Here is a 22,366-nt window from a genome sequence, read left to right as displayed (position 1 = left end):
CACTTACTGTATGTCTGTGTTTCTTTCTAGACTACCTAAATGCCAGTTGTCATTAAATAATTAAATATTCCAAAAATATATAGAAAAACTATGTTATATATATTTACTATGATCATATTTCCTCCCAACTATCTTCCTACATATTCTCTATAAAACTATGTTTTTAACATTTTTAAATTACAAAGAAAATAATACTTTATATATATAGCCTATTCAAAGATTTAGAGTGCTGAAAATGTTTGAGAATGGGCAATCCATTTGGCTTTTTTTTTTTTTTTTTTTTTTTTTTTTAGTATTAGCTGTCAGAATAATCCTTACTGCATACCCTTGAATATAGTGATATACCATATGTAAATGATTATATTTGTTGAGGTATTTGTTAGAGAGGAATTTTGATTTTTATGTAAATTGGCACAGGCTTAATTTTTTTCATTGAAAAATTCTTTGCTAAATCTGTGATTGTTGTTAAAATTTAAAACAAATGTATGTTTTTTCAAGGACAGAGATTTAACAAAAAAGAGACTTTTTTGTTCTTTGTCAACACAATGCAAGAATAAAAAGTGTGAGCTCTTCCAAAAACTGAAGATGAAATCACTTAGGAGGAACAAAAAGTCAGAGGCTGTCTTTGAAAAATGTTTTTCCTCTCTTTTCTATGCACAGTACTTTGATGACCAAAATACTATTAAAAAAAAAAGCTGTGAAGTCTATAAAAAAAAAAAAAAGTTTCAGCAGCATCTCAAGAATTCTTATCTTTTTTTTTTTTTTTCCCCTAAGAGCATTTCCAGTGGTAAAATAGTATATGAAACTATTCTTAGATACTTTGCATTGTCTTTTTTTTTTCCTTTATATATATATATATATATATATATTTATTTATTTATTTTTTCATAACTTGGCATAAGGTAAGTGACTCATTAGGTGTAACACTGTATAAAGTCATAGAAGGGAATAAAATTGAGCTTTTTCACCACTGTGTTGTTTTTCCAGGCTAATTGGAGTTAAAAACTAGTAAAAGTATAAGTTTCTCAGTTAAAGATGTGGTCTGTGTCTGATATATGTTGAGTGGCTGTTCATTATAGACGTGCCATTTTTACGCAGTCGCTTTTCAGAGTAGAATTGCACTGTTAACACCGGTGAGAAAATATTAAGCATTAGCAGTGCAGCATTAACATGCTGCTTTCAAAGAAAAGTTTTGCATGTTTCTTGCTCTAAACAATGTTCTAAGGAATGTCTTACCATTGCAGTTTTCAAATTTTTTTGAACATTTGTAGTTCACCAGCTAATTTTTGAATGCAAATTGTTATATATAGATTTATGATTTCATCATATTTGTACATACAAACTATTCTTTTTCTTTGTCCATGTAAAATCACATTATATAAAGCAGTAACACAACAAAGTTAATTGATTTCATTGCATTTAAATGACTATGTAGGCTATTACTGGCTATACTGACTGTACTAAATTAGACTTTAATCTTTGTTACCTATCAAAGCACAAAGAAAAGCCATCACATTGGTATTACACAATTTGTTTGCCAATCCACATTATCGTTTCAAAGACATTTAGACAACCTGCAGGTTGCATTCTGAAAGAGAGGATTTAATCTCTTTTGTGATTAGTTATGTGCTTTATTATCTGAGTCTGAAATGAGAGGTAGAGATAGAATATACTGATTCAGCATTTGGCCTTTCTTCTGCATTTGAACATGTTTCAGATGTTTCTGAGTCTCAATATTATTTCAGAAAATGTATCTTCTTGCCTTTTTTTAGTCTGTGCTGCATAAAGTCACGGGTGCAAAAAGGAAGTCACTGGAAGTCACTCATACAACAGAGGGCTGGATGTAAGGGAAAAAATACAGGAATGTTTTTGTTATTTGTACAATCATCTTTATGTTACGGCAATATGTATTTCAGTAAAGGGGGCAATTTTACTTTTTAGGGATGACTTTTATTTGTATTTTACCCATTGATAGTGGTATATTTTTTGGAAGAGTGTAATATGTAATACTGACCTTCTAATCTTATATATAAAGTCAGTGTTCAAGGGAACTGAGAGTCAGCTGGGACCATTTGCTTTGGTGAGGTGATTTTACTCAAGGAGAATGGATGTCCTGTTCTGATGGCAAGTACAAGAGAAATCTTCAGAAATAAAAGAAACTAATTTTTTGAGTGTGACTGTACCAATGAGACTTGAATAGTAGAGAGACACGGCCTGTATTGGGTCAGAATCAGAGGTGCAAAACCTCTGTAACCTGCATTCTGAGTGAGGGCAGAAGGGGGAGCAAAACAAAACTTGTAAGGGGGAGGGCTAGACCTAACTGTATATTTATTTATTCAACCTCTTCAGAATGGATATTGGGTGGAGATAGACAAGGAAGAATGGAAAAAAGATGTATTTTGAACAGAAAGGCTAATGTTAGAGGTAAGAAGAACAGTGAGATTGAAAGAACAGTTGACAACAAGCTAAGTTACATCTTGCAAAACTAATTTTATAGATACAGTGAAGTATTGTTCAGCTATAGAAACAAAGAAATCAAGGAAAAGTGGGGGCCATTATTTAAAAGGAAAGACAGGGACTATAATGAGTGCATGAAAGGTTGTACCAACTTTTTTCAGCAGCATATTGCTATGCAGATTAGGGTTAAGAGACCCAGGAGGTACTTTCAAATTTATAATTGAGATCTGATTTTAACATGTTAAAGCTGTTACAGTACTTGGTTCTATGAATTGATTTGTATACTTATAGTTTCTTCTGAACTGACAATATGAAGAGGAAATAGGTTTTATTGAAATTGCCTACTTCTAACCTGGTACATTTAACAGTAATCTGGAGAAAGTAAATCTATTTAAATTATTCTTCATAATATCTTCATTTTGTACAGATATTTTTATAGACATTTTACTGTGATAGGTTTCCACATCCTTTACCCTTCTTCAGGAATAAATCAGGTTAATTCATACTGCTTAGGGTGACTTTCTAAGCTTTAGTTTCCAGCCATTTACCTGTATCTTCCATCCCTCCAGACTTCTCAACCTTCCTTCCCTCAGACATCTGTTTCCTGTTAAAAAAAAAAAAAAGTCTGTTTCTTTCTGCTTTCAATAGTTGTGTCCAAGCTGTTATGTTCTTATGATAGCCATTAGTCATTGTTCATCTTACAGCTGTTGTCAAACAGTCTAGGAATCTCTTTCATGGAGTAGCATGCAACAGACTCCGTATATTGCTGACATGATAGTAGTAATTGCTGACATGATTCAGCAACAAGATTTGAATATTTTGATCTCTGTATACCTGTAATTCCTATGGATTTGAGTTTCAGTAAAAAATCTGTTCTTATCATCAGCCACAGGTAGTGTTATGTAGCCATCATAAACATTTTAAAGGAGTGTTGACAGACACCTGGAAATAAAACTGTAAGCTTAGTATGCATATGTATTCTGTAGTTAAAAAAAAAATAATCAAAAAACACAACACTTTGGTACCCATTGAGATGAAAGCAGTCTCTTAACTGGAAAGATTGTGTACAAGTCTTTCCAAGTCCTTCTAACAACAGTTTATATTGAATAAAATGTCTGTGTTCACGTTATATTTTTAATATTTCAGGATTCCAGTTATAACTTATAGTATAAAAGTAAATTTTGATTGATCTGTTTCCTACTTGGAATTGTAAGGTGTAATTAGATTCGTTTATATTCCACTTCAATGTAAGATTTGTTTATATTAAGGTATGTACTGCATCAGCAATTGCTGTAGCAACATTTAATGATTTATCTTTACTAACTATAAACTGTACGATAGCTTACTAACTGACTTCTATGCTAGTTAGTAACTAGTACGATTTACCGTAATAACTACAAACTACACTGTTTATACTATGGTATAAAATAGCAACTATAAATTTGATAATATATCAGAAGAAAGATTCTAACCTAATGTAAATCTCAAAATTTTAAGCAACAACAGATTTGTAAAGCCAAGAAATCATATTGCACAAGGAGCAGTTGTTTGACAAAAAAAGTTGCTGCAAATCTTAATTTAGTTGAAATTTAGTTTAATGTAGTTAATATAGGTAATTGTATTTAAGTTAATTTAGGTTTGAACTCTGCATATGGTTCTTCCAGATTTGTGTATTCAAGTCTAGTTATTATCAGTAAGTATTCTGCAGCCTGAATTCTGAGACTGCATTCTAGTAGGCAGTAACACATAAAAAGTTTGAAACTACAGATATGTGTAAATTTTTTATTTTTTTCTTTTTCAGGAGTTAAAGGTGTCTAAGTTTAGAACACGCTGCTTCTCATTATCACTTAATATTACATCATTAATTAATATTACGTACCTAATTAATCCTTTGTGATGTAATAAAGAAAATATAATGGACTTCATACATAATTATCGTATTACATGACAGAAAGTGAAAGTTGAAATTCTCACTACATGGAACAGCTGTGCTGTTTGCTCTCCATGAATTTTTGATTTGTTATAAAATTTCAGAGCATTTCAGCTCTCAGGAAGAAATATGTGCCAGGAAACAGACCTTTATTATTATGTATCTGTATATATGTAAATAGTATGTATTAACATATTTGTATATATTCTTAATTCTTAAGTATATTCTTATATACTTAATCTTATTCTGATGAACAATATTTGTTTTGAGATGTAAGGTAATTAAAATCAAAACTTATTTTATTACTTATTGCTCTTTGATATTTCAGCCAGTTGGGTAAGACTCATCTTCTCCATTGATGAGATGTTCAACATAGATTCCCAATGTGCCATGTTTGTTAAGCCTGGTTTTCTCTTTTGTCCTTAGTAGTTTTTGTATTAATTCTTGTTAAAAATAATACAAATGTTATTGTAATTAACAGAAAACAATTTTCAAAATATAAAAGAATAAAAAAAAAAAAAAAAAGAAAGGATAAAATTTTAATGTTGGATATAATTTCGAGTTTAAGCCAACACTTTTGTATTAAAAATTAAAGACTGCAGATCTGTAAGTGAAAAGGAATATAATGCTACCACAGTTGGTTTCATGCCCAGTTAAATTTCTTAAGTAGTTATGTTAAATACGGTGTTTGTTTTACAGTGTGTTTGTTAAGGTGACTTCAGGTTTACAACTGGGAAAGTCTTGAATGTTCAAAGTAAATTGTTCTGTTGTGGAATTTTTGATATCCAATAGGGGCAAAATAATATGATTAAAAAAAATAAAATAACTGAATTCCCTAAGGCAAATTTACTTCATTATTTTGCTTATATATCAGTATGCTGGATTTAAAAAGAAAGGTGATTGCTATGAAGCAATTCAAATGGCATAAACCTTGTGATAGTTTAAATGAGCTACTAATTAAGCTGAGCCATAACAAACTTTGTTAGAGTAACAGTGTAAAAATAAACAAACAAAAAAAAACAAGTGAAAGATGTTCAAATATACATTCTAGTTAGTCTGTAAAACTTAATTGAAATTGGGTTATTTCCAATACAAAACTGTTTAATTATCTTTGCAAGAATTACATCAGAAATGGGGGAAATCAAGTTAAAGGGTAAGAAAAGTTTGCTTTTCTTCCTTGTTTTATATATTCTTGAAGACATTTGCTATTTCATTCTACCTCAGTGAAATCTTCATGATTTCTTAGGGTTCTAAGATTTATTTATATTTTCTCTGAATTACAGATTAAAAGATATTTGGTAAAAAGCAGTTTTAATCTAGTGATAATTTTGAGGGAGAATTTGTGTGTATCTCTCTGAATTTAATTGTTGAGAATAATTTTAATAGATGAGTAATTTGTTTATTTAATATTTTATCCAGGAAGATTTTCACCTTCTGTTGATTTTTTTTTAAATTTCCTAACACGTTAAGAATATAAGGTATATTTATGAAATGAAGAAGACAATGAAAACAGTAAAATACTGTTTGAAACAGGCAACTATTTTCCATAATGGACTATTAGCTACTGCATTCAGAAACTAAACAACATTAAGTCTGCATAAAGACAAGTTAGAATTTGTTTAATCAGGGTTCCGTATATTTACTCATAAAATGTGTTTTGCTGAAATATATATTGCTTACATTTCATAAACGATTAATTATTAACCACTGATGTAATAGCTTGCAATAAAGCTATTAAGAACTGGGAAAGTGATGTATTTCTGTCAATATAGGTTGTAAGAACATAGTCTAAATGTGAAAATTTTTAATTGCTGTGAATTAAACACTTTAGCAAAATATGTACACTGAGGGTTTTTTGTTGTTGTTGTTCTGCAGTCTCAGTTTGAACTCAGGGTATTCCATATTCGTGGAGAACATGCTGTATCAACTGCTCAGCTTGAAGAAACCATTGCACATCTGAAGAATGAACTTGATAATAAATTAAACAGAAGAAATGAAGAAGCAAAGGATATTGCTGTTTCTACTGAAGATGATTACCCACCAAAGACATACCGAAATGTATGTATACAGACTGACAGAGAAACTTTTATAAAGCCTAATGAAGAAGAAAACAGAGCTGTGAGAAATAACCAAATAGTACCCAAAAAGCTTAATATTTCTTCTTTGACACATTGTATTTCTGCCCAAAGTGAAAATAAGGACAATTACAATATACTGGTTTCAGAAAGTGTCTTATCTTGTCAACCAAAACAAATGCTGCCTCCTCCACCGCCACCACCACCTCCTCCGCCTCCTCCTCCTCCTACCTTTCCTGATTCTTCACTACCAGGTTTAGTTCCTCCACCACCACCTTTGCCAACAGGTTTGACTACACTGACACTTCAGTTTGGATCTGGGCCACCACTGCCACCTCCAGTTTCTGAAGGCTGTAGAGATTTTCAAGTGCCATCACCACCACCACCACCTCCACCGCTTCCAGGGCTGGGACCTCCTGTTGCTCCTCCACTGCCTGGATCTGGGTTACCTCCACCCCCTCCACCCCCTGGCCCTGGGTTCTTTTTTAATAGCACTTTATCGTCAAGTCAAGGTCCTCGGAAACCTGCCATTGAACCTAGCCGTCCAATGAAGCCTTTGTATTGGACACGGATACAATTGCAAGGCACCAGGTAAAATATATTTATTTAGACTTCGTGGCTATTTATGCATTGTGTCCAAGTGTATGGTCTTAAAAAGAAGTAAAATATAAGTGTAGAGGCATGGAATTTACGTGTTTAAACAAACAAACAAAAAAGGAATCAGTTCTTGAAGCCTAATAATAATCATAAGAAATGGGTTTAAAATGTTAGATACAAATGAAAATTATGTGCATTATAATGGGAAGAAGTTTGTTAGTTTTATTCCCCCAAATCAGAGTACTTCATGGACAACTAGTGGCAGAGCAGCTAAATATTTTAATAGTTCATTGACTTTGCACTAAAGAGATAATAATAATAATAAAAAAAAAAAAAAAAACAGGAGGTGAAAAAATATATATTTTTAAATAGAACTAGGTTGCAATTGAAATGGTAGAATCTGGTCAAGTGAGAACTTCGAGTTTCATCTCCTTTAGCTTTCCAGTCATTTGAGGTGATGCCATCTTCAAAGCACTGTGTCAGCCTCTGTAGTTTCAGCTCTGGAAAAAAATAAACTGGGACCTCTGTGTATAACCTCTGTGTATAATTCCTGGGGGGGCAGGAAGCATGAAGCATATGTAATATGCATATGTAATATGAAGCATATGTAATATGTAATATACAGCAAGTTGAATACGAGCCAGCAGTGTGCCCTGGCAGCCAAGAGGGCCAATCGTGTCCTGGGGTGCATCAAGCACGGCATCGCTAGTAGGTCAAGGTAGGTGATTGTCCCGCTCTACTCTACGCTGGTGCGGCCTCACCTCGAGTACTGTGTGCAGTTCTGGGCACCACAGTATAAAAAGGACATGAAACTGTTGGAGAGTGTCCAGAGGAGGGCTACGAAGATGGTGAAAGGCCTGGAGGGGAAGACGTACGAAGAACGGCTGAGGTCACTGGGCCTGTTCAGCCTGGAGAAGAGGAGGCTGAGGGGAGACCTCATCACAGTCTACAACTTCCTCGTAAGGGGGTGTCGAGAGGCAGGAGACATTTTCTCCATTAACACCAGTGACAGGACCCGCGGGAACGGGGTTAAGCTGAGGCAGGGGAAATTCAGGCTTGACGTCAGGAGGGGGTTCTTCACAGAGAGGGTGGTTGCACACTGGAACAGGCTCCCCAGGGAAGTGGTCACTGCACCGAGCCTGTCTGAATTTAAGAAGAGATTGGACTGTGCAGTTAGTCACATGGTCTGAACTGTTGGGTAGACCTGTGCGGTGTCAAGAGTTGGACTTGATGATCCTTAAGGGTCCCTTCCAACTCAGGATATTCTATGATTCTATGATTCTATATGTATATATAAATGCAATGCAGAAACCTGTAGTGTAAAACATCCGGTATGGAGGAGGCTCACTGCTGGTAGAGACCACTGTACATGTAGTTAAAACAAACAAAAGCTTACCGGTCTTATTTAAATATGAATTTTATTACAGTTTACAGCTTTTTGTCTGAATTTATTTTGATAAGAAAGAATCATAATTCTGGAAATTTTACTCTGGTGTAACCAAACATAAAGTGTTCATATTTTATATAAAATATAAAACAGGAACAAACAGTTAATGAAGTGTGAGTTTTATTTTTTCATTGCTTCAGAATTAAAGGAAGTGAAATATTCTGGAACAGGAATTTTTGGCATTTTCTTGCTTTCCAAAAATTACTAGCGCAAAATAGTGAATAGATAGCTGGTCCAAAAAATAAGCTTTGATGTAATTTTTCCTATTGATTCACTGAGATCAAGATGATCATTTTGAAACATTGCTGGTTCATCAAGCTCTTGCTCAGTGCAAAATAAAGTCTAAGTCATAGTTATGATGAACTGCTGGTCACCTGCTCTAATGATCCAGCAACTATATGATTCCTTAAATTAGAGTTCCTTAAACATTCACTGTAATAAATATGTGTTTGCATATTAAGTAAAAACAATCCTAAATTTGAGAAGAAGTATTTATATGACTTGAATTTCTCTTCCCACTTATGTTGGTAGGTATTACATTTGTTGTATATTACATCTAATAAATGTATGTTTGGTGATATCAGCCATTTGTAGCTCATAGGGTTTTCATATCTCTATATACATATATCTATATGTATATATATTATTGCAAAATATTTCATTGCCTTTTAGTGACATCTGCTGGAAGAAGTGGGCCCACCTTTCACTGATAAGCATATGACAAGAGTAGTTTGAAGTTAGTTTTGTCACACATACTTTCAAAAAATATTGAAATTTTGAGTCATTCAGAATACTCAGAAAGTCATTCAAGTACTCAGTTTGCAGCACCACTAAGTATTTTTCCTAAATTCAGATAAAACAAGAGGATTGCGTTAATAGGTTCCAAGTGTAAATGGTGATGGTTACCTACACTACATCTGCTTTGAAAGCTAAGAAGAAAAAAGGAATGATAATCTCCACGTAAAATTGCAAGTTGGTTGAATGCAGCAATGTTCAGTCTCTGAAAGTATAAGCCACATAACTGTTATAGTTTCTTAAACCTGCAACGATGATAACTATGAGGATAAAGCATCTCCGGCTAACATCAAGTGAACCAAGTTCTCTACAAATGTTCTTAAAACGTGCTTGAATAAAGTGTAGTCACTATTTGTTGATATTGTTTATTTTTGTAGGTCTAAGCAGATTACTTGGAATTACTCAAAAAAGCTGTTGTTGAAATACTCTTAATCCTAGTTGAAGTGGCAGAAATCTCTAGAGATGTATTTGCACAAGCTGCAGTTGCAGTATTTGGTTGCTTTACAAAAAAAAACTGCACAATACATACAGGTAGTCTACTAACACTTAGCTACACTTACTTTCACAGCCTTGTGCAAAATATTTTGACTCTTGCAAAAGAAAGGTAAAGAGAAGGAATGCTATTTGTAGACTAGCTGTGTTTGTTTTGAGTTTTAATTCTATTAAAGATATGTTTTTTAATAGCTATTTAGTGGAATTTTTATTATTATCTTTCCCTTTATAGGAAAACTGCTATACCAACATTATGGGAATCACTAGAAGAACCTGATATACTTGATACTACTGAGTTTGAATATTTGTTCTCCAAAGACACCACTCAGGAAAAAAGAAAACCATTATCAGAGACTTATGAAAAAAAAAACAAGGCCAAAAAGGTATTTATTGTTTCTTTGTATTAGCTTTGTTGTTGATTGGTTTGGTTTGGTTTCCTTTTTTTTTTTTTTTTGTTGCTGCTGTGTTTTACATTTTAAAAAACTTAATTTTTTATTTATTGATGAACTACTGCATAATAGATTGGTTTGTAAATCCCACTTTAAAGCAAAATAGGTAAGATTGCTAACCCTAGCTAGATAATTCAGGTAAATTTGTTATTTACTGTGGAAGTTTTCTTCCTTGTGAAAATGAAGGCTCTATGTCCGAGTGAGGTAGAAAAAGTAGTGTACAGGAGAACTGAACGGAAGTTCAAATATGTATATAAAAGTACCAGTATTTCAGGCTGTGTCTGCCCTTGAAATTATTTATAAGTAAAGGCTATAGTTAAATTATTCTAGCAAACATCTCTTCCATTAAGATTAATTTTGAGAATTATAAATATTTCCAAATATTATAATATATATCATAATATATAGATTTATATTAACACCAATATGTGATTTATATTAATATATAAATTTATATTTCCAAATATTGGAAAAATAAAGTATAAAGGAAGATAGGAAAACCACTCTTTCTTGTTTTGAATAAAGAGTGTCAAAAAATACTTTTCTGGTATGGCTAAATAGCTGTCAAGGAAAAACAGGGCAATCATATCTTTGATGGCTAAAAGTTTGTGTAGTAACTATGTCATCATCAGAGCAGATATTATTTGCCTCAGATGTGATCTGTTACAGAGAGCGCATATGCTCAGTTACAATGTGCATATAGGACAATAGCATTAATAAATAGCATTAGTAGTATTTGCTGCAGGAAAAATTCTGGTCTGAACAATAATTGATTAACGTTTTCCTAAACCAACATTGTTATAGATTATAAACCTGCTTAAATATATACTGTATCATAAATCTGCATGTATCATAAATCTATCATGTTCACCTGCTTGGAACCACAAGAGGGCACTTTATTTGTAAGCTGTGCTTTTTCAATTTTTGTATCTTTTTCAATTTTATCATACATATAAAGTGATTTTTCCTACAAGTGTATCAGTGAAATTGAATCTTCCAAAACATCTTTGATCATAAGCTCCCTGTATTGCACTTAGTAGAGTAATTAATGAGAAATGTAAATAAGGCTGTAGAACTTACGAAATTCAAACAACCAATGTGATACCAAAAGTGAAAAATGAGAAAAGAGGCTGGTGGGGAGTTGGAGGGTGGGAGCATGCTGGCATTTGGGATTATACCCTAAAGGAAATACTTAATGTTACAGTCCTTTAAATATCAGATTGAAGTTGGATACAAGCACCCCTATGAAAAATATTTTTATATTACATTTTACTTGATAAACACTTCAAGTGCATGTGGCTTGTAACCAGTGTAACTTTAATGGAGAAACAGCATGCACAAATACTTATCTATTTATTTCAAAACATCAGCAACTAAAGGAATATACCTGGATCTCTAGGTCTGTGGCAGCAAAACAGATAGAGTATTAGCCCTGTTTTCTGAAAGATGAATGTGCATTTTTCTTTTTCCTTACCATTTTGTAAACTAAATTACAGCAGCACAATGTTTCAGTGATCCCTCTTAATTTAATCCAAAATTGAATTGGATAGTAGTTGCTATATACGATGTAGGAAATAATGGTGTAATAATAAGTACCATTGCTTGTGAGAAAACAGTTTTCTTACAAAGATATATTCTTTATTTATGTCAGTGGTTGAATTAAATAGTTTTGTTTTCAAAAGGCAAGTTTTTATTTTTAGTGCTAGGAACGTATTTACTGGAATTATAGGAATAAAAATGTTCCTCGAAAATACAAACTTAAATCCCTCAAAAGTTAAAAGTTGCACATAACATGTGTTACTTAGTTTGGTGAAACTCTTGGGATTATGATCATGGTGTTACAAACCATGTAATATTTTTTTCAGTGAAAATTTCAAAATCTTTTGCACAATAATATTACAATTTCTGTCATTTGAACCATTGGAAAAAAATAAATCAGCTTTTAGAATTGAAATTTTTCTTTGCTAAATGACTCATAGTAGCAGTTGAAAATTTTTAGACAGTTGGTTCTTTATATAGTCCTGTATTTTCCTTTGTATCTTTGAAATCCCAGCTGTCGATGGGCTAGTTCCAATGGATCAGTCTTGGTGGGCTGTGAGCGAAATGATGATAGGAAGGCATTTTGTTTAATTACAGTATGGTTTATAAGTAGATGGTAAGAGAAAGCTCTTGTAGATTAATGTAGAACTATCAGTTCTGCTGGCTCCATTTGTCCTTTCTCATACTTTACCTCATGATTCAACTTCTCTTACCTTTTTTCTAACAGTTACATCGATCCAGAAGAGCTTTAGCAGCAATCCTTTTCTTTGCTACAGCGCTGCAAATATATTGTCTGGTCTTAAGTATGGTGTGTTGTGGTATATGGAATTGTATAGTCTAGTTAAAAATGCTTTACAGACAGTATGAAGGATGAATCTGATGATGTTCATCATGTGTTACGTGTTTTTAGCTGATGCTGTATCATTTTATCATGATTCATTTTCATTTCATTCATTTTATCATGATTATCATTTATCATGATTTTTCGTAAATTACTATTTAATGTTTTGTAAAAAAGACTTCCCAAGCAAGATACAGCTACATCTGTAGAATCTGGAGTAGCATTTTGTGTTTGGCATAGGTAAATTATTTTATTTAATACTACATCTTAGTGTTGACCTAGTTGTTACATTAAATCTTTTCTCACCCACCCAAATTTTTGTCCCATTTCATACCATCTTATACAAGCTATGTTTGGCATGCTTGGTTTTTAGAAAAATGACAGGCCGATAGGCTGTGCAGGATCCCTTGTTAAAACATGATTACTTAATACTTTTTTCCTTGAATGAGAATTAAATCAGTGCTTCACAATCAAGTTTCTTATGCAATTGGAAGAATCTGTCTTTCAAATCAAGGGGGAATTGTTTCTTATTTAACTGGGTCTTCTTTATAAAAACTAAGGAGACTTTAACAATTAGTGGCTTGCTGAGTTATGAAATCTTTACTACCTATTTACATTTCTCTTGTAGTTTCAAATAAAATCATATTATTTAACTTATTCTCAGATTATTTTTTTGTCAGTCAGAATACTCTGTATGCATCGTCTGTGAAATGAATGCTTAAGTGCAAAACAGTGCTTAATTTAAACCTATAGAAATTTCACTTCGTCCTACTCTTACCTATTTGTCCACATAATAGAAACCGTAGGACAATCCTGATCAAACCATTCACTGTCAACTACACTTTTATTGCTTATGGTTGTACATATCTGCCTTTTTCAGCCAGAAATATCTAAATCTTGTCCTACATAAATGGAACTGATGATGTCCAGTGCTATTTGGAAAGTATACTCATATATTTACTAATATAGTATATATACATACATAATAAAATATATAGTCAGTATATATTTTATTCATGCATATAATTACATGTGTAACCATACATGTATATAAAATACAATGTAAAATTTATAATATTTATAATACATAATATATTTTATACACATACATATCCTTGCTGTCAAAATAGGAGAATACATTGAGGATTCAGTGGCGATCAATGCTGGGTCTGGTCATCTCCATATTTTTACTTGTGACCTGGATAATGGAATATAAACTCTGCAGCTCTCGTAGTTACAACTCTCATAGTTGCAAAAGTCTGTGTATGTTTTGGATTAGACCCTTTAGAAAGTTTTTATGTTTCAGTGGTATGATCTGAGAAATAGGGATAAGCACAAGTCTGTACAGTCAAGGTTAATCTACCTACTTAAAAATAAGATGGGGTACAACTGACTGTCTAGGTGACAGTTTAGCAGAAAGGATCCAGGAATTGTAATGGAGCATGAGAAGCATGAATTTTCAAATCACAGTACTACAGAAAGGGAAAACAAGACTGATATATAAACAGAAGTGTTGCTTGCAAGAAAATCTACTTAGCCATGTCTCAGTTAAGAACTGTGTCTAGATTTAGGCACTCCAGGCCTTCATTAAAAATGTTTACTAACTGTGAAGAGTCAAGAAAAGTGGGAATGATCAGAAGTGTAAAAGTAGTCTCTGAGAAAAATTCAATGATTATGATTGTTTAGTCTAGAAAAGAGGAGGTTGATATGGGACACACAGTAAGTATCATCAAGTGCATACAGCTGCTGCAAAGAAAAATTATGAAAAGCTTTTTAAGAGTAAGGATACTAAAGGAATGCAGAGCACTTTTGGCTGGGGAAAATGTGTTTCTGTATTGGGAGATAGATCATTAAGAAAATTTGTTTAGAATTATACACATATAGTTGATACTGTATTGAAGTACAGAAATGCTTTGGATGACGTTTTGAGTGCCTTTCCAACATCGTGATGCTCAATTTAAAGTCATAAAATCCAGTTTCTGTCCATAATCCTACAGTTGAAGACAGCTGGCAGTACTTTTTTTGAGTGGAAGTGCTTCTGTGACTCCCAAATTCATTGCTTTCATGCCTGCCAGAAATTGGCTGTGTAAGTCAGTTACGGTACTTTCTTGAGGCTGTCAATTAAGAATGTAATTACTATAACTAGCAGTGACCTAATTAAAAAATAAGGTATTCTAACAACTATGTGGGAAAAAAAAGGAAGGGAAGTTAACAACCGTCCAACAGCAATGGCAAGATAGTGTCTTAAAAGACTACATGGAGGGAGATTTGGTTTATTTTTTAGGCATATACATTATATTTATTTGACAGTGATAAAATGTGAAAACAATATTGTTTAAATGTTAATTTAGATGAAGGTCATATAAATGAAGGTCAGATGTACCTTCTGGTACACATACATGTTCTTAATGTTTGTTATGGCCATGCTTCTCTGGGCTTCAGAAGTTCTTTAGGGTATTTGGCAGCTCATGTACTTCTCTGGAAAATTCAGCAGATTTGGAAGAACTTTTTTTTTTTTTCCAGCTCAATAAATATTCTAGTCTTCTAGGTATTGTTTCTTAAGAGTAGAGCCTGGCTTTTCTGGATGGGGAGAATTTATGTCATGTATTAGTTATGTCCCTATGTTAGAGCAAAATACTGTGCAATATCTTTAAGGATTAATAAATGCAATTATTTTCTTACAATGATGCTTTTGAAATGTAAGACTAGAGACATTTTAGTCTTATACAAGATAATACAATGCAGTGATTTCTTGGATATGATATTTATGAAATGGAAAAGAGGCAATAGTTGAATCCTGACTTTCCCAGAGACTCTAGATGGATGAATAATGTATGAGTGGTATTTATTTTCTAGATTAGTTCTGAAGTGGTTGAATATGCAGCAGGCAAAGTCAAAGTTACTAGACAAAAATAAAGTTTTTTTTTGTTAGAGTTTGTTAGCACCGGCATATGAATCAAATCAATTTCTCTCTGATTTTGGTTAATCAAATTAGCTTAATTTAAATATTTATGTTAGTAGTATGATGCAATTTGGCAATATACATAGGACCTAAATATATTTACAACGTGCAAGGTACTGTGGTCTGTAGCTAAGATTTTTCTTATGCATCTAGTTGGGCCTTGCTGTCAAAATGACTTAAAAGTTACTGCTTGTTGGAAATCAAGAAGAAAAAGGGCTAGATCCACATGGTTATTTTGGTATGTAACTTCAATTCAGGTCTTGATTTCATAGAATCACAGAATGGTTTGGGTTGGAAGGACTGTTAGGGACCTCCAAGTTCCACCCCCCTGCCATGTGCAGGACACCTCCCACTGGACCAGGTTGCCCAAAACCCTATCCAGCCTTGAACACCTCCAGGGATGGGGCATCCACAGCTTCTCTGGGCAACCTGCTCCAGTGCCTCACCACCCTCTGAGTAAAGAATTTCTTCCAAATATCTAATCTAAATCTACCCCCTTTTAGTTTAAATCCATTCCCCCTTGTCCTATCACTGCACCCCCTGACAAAGAGTCCCTCCCCAGCTTTCTTGCAGCCCTCTTTAGGTACTGGAAGGCCTCTATAAGGTCTCCCATTTTCCTTCTCTTCTCCAGGCTGAACAACCCCAATTCCCTCAGCCTCTCTTCATAGGAGAGATGCTCCAGCCCCTTCATCATCTTTGTGGCCCTCCTCTGGACTTGTTCTAATACTTCTGTGTCCTTCTTGTGTTGGGGAAAAAAAGAACAATATACAAGCCCCAAAGCTGAACACATTGCTTCAGGTGGGGTTTCACAAGAGCAGAGCAGAGGGAGAGAGTCACCTGCAGCCTGCTGGCCATGCTTGTTTTGGTGCAGCCCAAATACGGTTGACTCTCTGGGCTGCAAGAGCACATTGCTGGCTTATGTTGAGCTTCTTGTCAACAAACACCCCTAGATCCTTCCTTCTTCTCAGAGCTGCTTTCAATCCATTCTCCACCCAGCGTGCATGGATGATTGTCCTATTTCATCAGACATTTGGGCTCTTAATACATGTTGAACGTGACTTCTATTTTGTGACCCAATTTTTAAAGTATCACTGTGCCAGTATTAAACTGGACTGTTTTCATTATCGTCTCTGTATTTTCTTAAGCTTATGTTTCAGTTGTAGTTTTCTGAATATATGATTTCCGTACCTATTGTATTATCCAGTAAGAATGCCATTAAAGCATTTGTCTACGAATGTATTATTTATTTAAGAAAACATTGAAGTTCTACAAATGAAATTGTAAATGGACCTCAAACATAAATTTTCAACTATAATGTTCAACTATAGATTAAATACTCTACCATTAAGGTCCGTAGCTGTTTATGAAAATAATGAGAACAGAAAACAATCAATATATAAAAACTCTAACCTATTTTGCTGAGAATAATCATCTGTCCTTTTCGAAAGAACTCAGCTTTCAACAGATTTGAGTATAATTTGAAGTGTCTTTCCCAGACTGTGAAAATCTTCTATAGACATTTTCATGTCAGATGAAGCACTGAAGTTTTAAATGCAAATAATTTTGTTTCCATTCATTCTAAACTGGTAATATTTCTTGTTTGTACATGTCCATGCAGATTTTTAAGCTGGTAGGCACATGTAATTGTTTTCAAGCCATAGGGCTTCCCTTTCCCGTCAGATTTGCAGAATCAAAATCTGTTCTTGTAGTATCAAACAGAAGAAAAGGGGAATTAGGAAATATAATTGCAAATAAAATAAAAAGCAAGATCCATTATGTATTAAGCTATGATGCTCTGTAAGCCTGGGGGGAAAAAAAAAAAAAAAAAGAAAGAAAAAAAAAAAAGGTAATTTAGAAAAGAGCATTCCTTCTCTGTGATTTATTCCATGTGCATTCTGTAGCTCCATTACTGAAGTGACGTTCTTTTTCCAGTATATTTGAGGACTTGTGACTAACTTATCCTCCTATGCTTTTTTCAAGAAACAGGATAGTTGGATGTTTGCGATGCTACTCTGACGTCTTCTTGCCAAAACAAAACAAAACAAAAAAAGTAAATGTAATTTGTGTCAGGTGTATGCTCCAAATGAAAGTCCATCAATCATTTTTGGCCCTTTAGTTCAATGATTATCATTTCAAAGACGCAGGAGGACATTAAAGATAATGGCTTCTCTGTTGTCTATTATCTCTAACAGACTTCACATAATTATTAACATGTGTTCTCATTTAAGAAGAGTGTCAATATTTTGAGTGAATTGAATTTTTTTAACTGAAAGGGATATGTCTGTCAGCAAGTTTTTTGTCCATCTAACTAAATGAGGAATTACGATTAATGAATTTTGTGTTTCTGCAAGAAGAGCAGATACTGCAGAAAATGTTGGAAGCTTTGCAGGGTTGAAACACAATGACTGTCTTCAGCTGTCTGCATAAGATAATAAACAGTGTTCAAACTTGAGTAAAAGTAGTAAAATGCTAGTGCGTGCTCTTCCGAGGCACTCTCACTTTCTTTTATTTTTTTGTGCTGTGCTGAGAAGAATGAATACAGCATTTCCTTATTTGCCACAAAACTCTGCAGTCAAGTAGGATGGGGAAGGTATCCATAAAGGGTAAATATGTATTTTGTGGCTTTGTTTTATCCATGTGATTTTGATAGAAATTACTATCAGATCTACTAGATTTCTTACCTCTTATTTTATCTGGAAATGTTGCCACTTGCTTGCCCTTTAGAAAGGAAAGCTAAAAAATAGTTTTTTCTTCATCCAATAGAATTGCAGTTAGAAATACATGTCTCCTAAAATATTAATAACATGGATAAAATATAAAACTGTTCATCCAGGTTAAGTAAATAAAAAATGGCTGAATCTCATTCTCCTTTGAGAAGGTATAGAAGAGATAATGTATAGCATTAAGCTTCCAAAATTTCATTGGTAGTCTTGGGGTGTTTATGTAGAATGGCCTGCGGGGCATGCTTCTTGCTTCTTGAGCAGGATATTCCTCTTCTGTTTCAACAGGGTTTCAGCAGACTACTTATGGGTCCAGGTTGTTGACTTCACTATAAAAGTTAATGAGTGGGAATGTAGGGAAATACTCTGATATACAGGACAGCCTTTTAGCTTATAGTTTCTCTCAATAAATTTAAATATAATGGAAAGAATCCATGCACCAGCAGGAGGAAGGATTTAGCTTTTAATCACTAAAGTAAACTGAATCTGTTCAGATTTCAGCACCAATAAGTGTCCTGGACAGAATGTAGACATTGCAGTTAGACAAAACAGTGAAGTCTGACATGCAATATTTAATGAAATACATTTCTGGCTACATTAGAGAAACACCTTTTAATGGCAATGACAGAAGAATTTATGAATGTATTTGAGCTTCAGTATGTCTCTTCTTTTAAGTTATATGATAAATATTTGAAAGATATAAAAGAGGCACTTGTTTACAGCAAATAAATGAAATAACGTTAAAATAACAGAGAACAGCATGTCGAGCAAATAATGTTATGGATCAGTGAATTAAATACATTAGCATTAGCAATCACTGCTTTGTTACTGAGCCAGTAGATGCTGCATCCATTACAATGATACATTCATAGTCTGGAGGAGCAGCAGGCAGCTGGCAAACCCTGCCAGCTGGCATAGCAACATCAACTGGCGTCAGCTGGATTTTAGGTTCTTACCTGTCACTGCCAGCAAAAAGCAAGTCCCAATATGCTGAGAGGTGATCAGTGATTTGTCTTTTAAAAGCATAGACTAAATAGTTCAATGCAGTCTTTACAAACTTCCATTTTATTTCCCTTACAGTTTTTATGAGCTAGAAAATTTTTTGTATCTCCTTTCCGTTTTTGTATCTCCTTTTACGTTCATACACACATTTAATTCTCTGTCAGTGATTTCCCCAAAATAAGCATTATTTGGGAGCAAAATGAGTATCTTGGAAAACATGTTCTCTGTTTTAGCCCTGATCTTATATTTTTGTTGTAAAATCTTTCAAGTTACACATTGGTTTTAAAACCTGTAACAAAAGTCCTATGTAATTCTTCCGTATTACTACTGTGTTCTAGAATAGTTTTATGACCAATTTGAGCTATTCTGTTGTCTTATTGTCCCATTTTTGCTCTATAATGAATAAAATATTAGCCTTCAATTATAGATTTCACTTCACTGAAACTATTTCAGGTAATCTGAGTCTAGTTTGATGTCTGGTAATTGTGACCATGTGTACATTTGTCTAAAATGCGTGTTAACATACAGTTGGTCAGGCATTTTAAAACATGAATCTCTGTTCTAGCTTTTAAAATCATACAAGCTATTCTTTAAATATATTTTTCTAGCCTTTTAAGGTGAAAGCCTTACTTAGGAATGGAAGCTAGTTTGATCATATTTAGAGGATGTTTTAGCATGTAAAAATAGTAGAATATTTTGAAATGTTGTATTAACAGCTATAGTCTGGAAAGGTTTTGCCTCAAACTAGGCATGTCTAATGGGGTTTATGACAACCTATGAATTTGCCCCTGAACAAGGCCAACCTGAAGGTCAGCGAATGTTATACAAATTGCATATTACTCAAGCCTGTAATTATCCCTGTAAGAAGTTAATGTGCTGGGGAGTTCAGCAAATTCATGTAGAGCTTCAGAAATGACCATACTGAACTGAGCAGTTTGCTCTGAAAAAAAAACACTGATAACCGGATGTGATGCCTAGGGAGTATTAATTTCTGGTAAATTTTAGCCAAATCATCTTGTCTGGTTGTGTACGCAGGAGGTTAAGAGCCTTAATTCTTTATTATTTGAAGAAAATATTTTAAATAAAGTTTAAATAGTATTCCTTTCCTAAGTCAAGGTACTCTACTTATACCTGTAAATTTCCTACCATATAGTTACTATACCTGTAAATTGAAAAAAACTCTCAGGATAGATTTTATTCCCAGTTTTAGCAGAAAATAGCAACATCTACTCTAACATAAATTTATTTAATTTTGAGTATGTATGACAGGGACATAAAGTCAGATCTTTATTGTCATATATTTGCTGATCTTGTTGAAGGTGGCATGTACTTGTACTTGTTCATGTATTGTCCAATTTCAGCACTCTACAAGTAGTAGTAACTAACTGCAGTTTTTCAGGTGAAAATGTCACTATTGCTTCTCTTTTGCCTGTATTTTTCAACTACAACTCCACTTTTACATAGGTGAATTACTGTGTAGTTGCACAATTAAATATTCCTAAACACAAGCAAGAAATATTTTTATAAGTTGGTATAAGTTTTTCATTTAAATATCTGTAATGTGAGCATCTATAAGAATATTCCAGGGAAAACAACAGCTTATAGTTTTGAATATGTATATTATTAAATATACAAATATTAATATAATTCAAATATTAAAATTATATTTAGATGTATAAATCTAGAAAAAAAAGCTTAGTTTTAATTTTACATGTGATTTATTGTTGTTTATAATATTTGTTCAGCACTATAATTTAAGCCAACTACTTAGATCTTAACTTTTTTTTTTTGTATTTTGAAAAACTTTGCATCTGTGTTGCATTCTGTGATGTGCTGCTGTCATATATCCCCTTATGATGTAAATCAAAATTGCAAATACGAACAGTCCAGACATTGTGGGAAGTTTGGTTCTCAATACAAGTTTCACATATTGAATCTCTCTCTTCTAACATCTGAACTACATTCTAAAATTCTGGTAGTTTACCTTATGTTACTTTATTTATGGATTGATAAACATAAGTTCAATTAATTTAAATTGACAGGTTAATCAGCATAACTTCTTCAATGTTTCCCTCTCTATTTCTGTCTCTTCCCTGCACCAGACGTGAAAAATTACAATTTAAAAATTGGTGTATTATACTAGCAAGAATCTGTTACCCAAAATATGAACAAAATCCTCAAATCCGTTTGCAATATCAAAGGCGGGGAAGAAGCAGAATCAGGCAAAAGTGAAAGGAATCATTTTAATAACCCCTGCTGTTCTAGAGAGTGTTGGAAGTACACAAGAAATTTCTCCAATTGGTCAAGAAGTGAACCTCTGTCAAAAAGAGTTATATGTGTTCACACTGAAAGATCAACTCTCAGACAAACTAAGGAATTTATGTTGTACTCAGAGTATCTCACGGAGTTTTGCCTTGATCATCTTAAGGGGAAGACATAAAAAATATGTAACAGAATAAAGATTTGGTGTGTTTTTCGTTTTACCTCTTAATAGCATCCTGCAAATAAGAGCTGGTGGTGTTTACCAGTGGTCAGAATTCAAGTTTATCAGCCATTCAGCCATTCATCATTATCAGCCATTAAGATGCAGAGCATCAGTATAAAGACCCTACTACTTCCTTTGTTTAATAAAAATGTTTGTAGAAACATTGAGTTCAACTCACAGATTAGTTTCTGTCATTTATGTGAATGAAGACTTTGCAGAATGTTCATTTGATCTCATGTTGATCTCATTATTGAATTATCTTTCTAGATTATCAAATTGTTGGATGGAAAACGATCTCAAACTGTAGGAATTTTAATATCCAGTTTACACCTGGAGATGAAGGATATTCAACAAGGTAAGTGTTTCAGAACTATTATTATGTACCATATATACACGGTTATTTTCTCATAGGACCACTTAGAGAATTTCTTACAGCATTGGCTTTAAGTATGATTCTCTTTATGATATCTTAAGAATTATTCTTCCAGTATATTCCAATATATGTAAAAGCTTCATCTAAATAATCAGAAACAAATTTTGGTACAACTCCTGTACCTTTTCAGCTCACCAATCAC

General features: G+C 33.3%; 1 protein-coding gene across 1 annotated transcript in view; it reads left to right on the top strand.

The window, feature by feature from the left end:
* The window catches only part of FMN1 (formin 1), a gene marked incomplete at its 5' end in the record, with an annotated part of 144,360 nt that overhangs the window by 45,036 nt on the left and 76,958 nt on the right, over positions 1-22,366 (top strand). Inside the window, 3 exons of the mRNA XM_084287272.1 lie at positions 6,263-7,053; positions 10,026-10,176; positions 22,059-22,146. Of these exons, the coding sequence (XP_084143398.1) occupies positions 6,263-7,053; positions 10,026-10,176; positions 22,059-22,146 (1,030 nt within the window). The remainder of the gene's footprint in view (positions 1-6,262; positions 7,054-10,025; positions 10,177-22,058; positions 22,147-22,366) is intronic.

This window comes from Netta rufina, assembly GCF_964035555.1.
Source record: "Netta rufina genome assembly, chromosome: 5".
NCBI lineage: Eukaryota > Metazoa > Chordata > Aves > Anseriformes > Anatidae > Netta > Netta rufina.
This window is presented reverse-complemented; position numbering and strand designations above follow the sequence as displayed.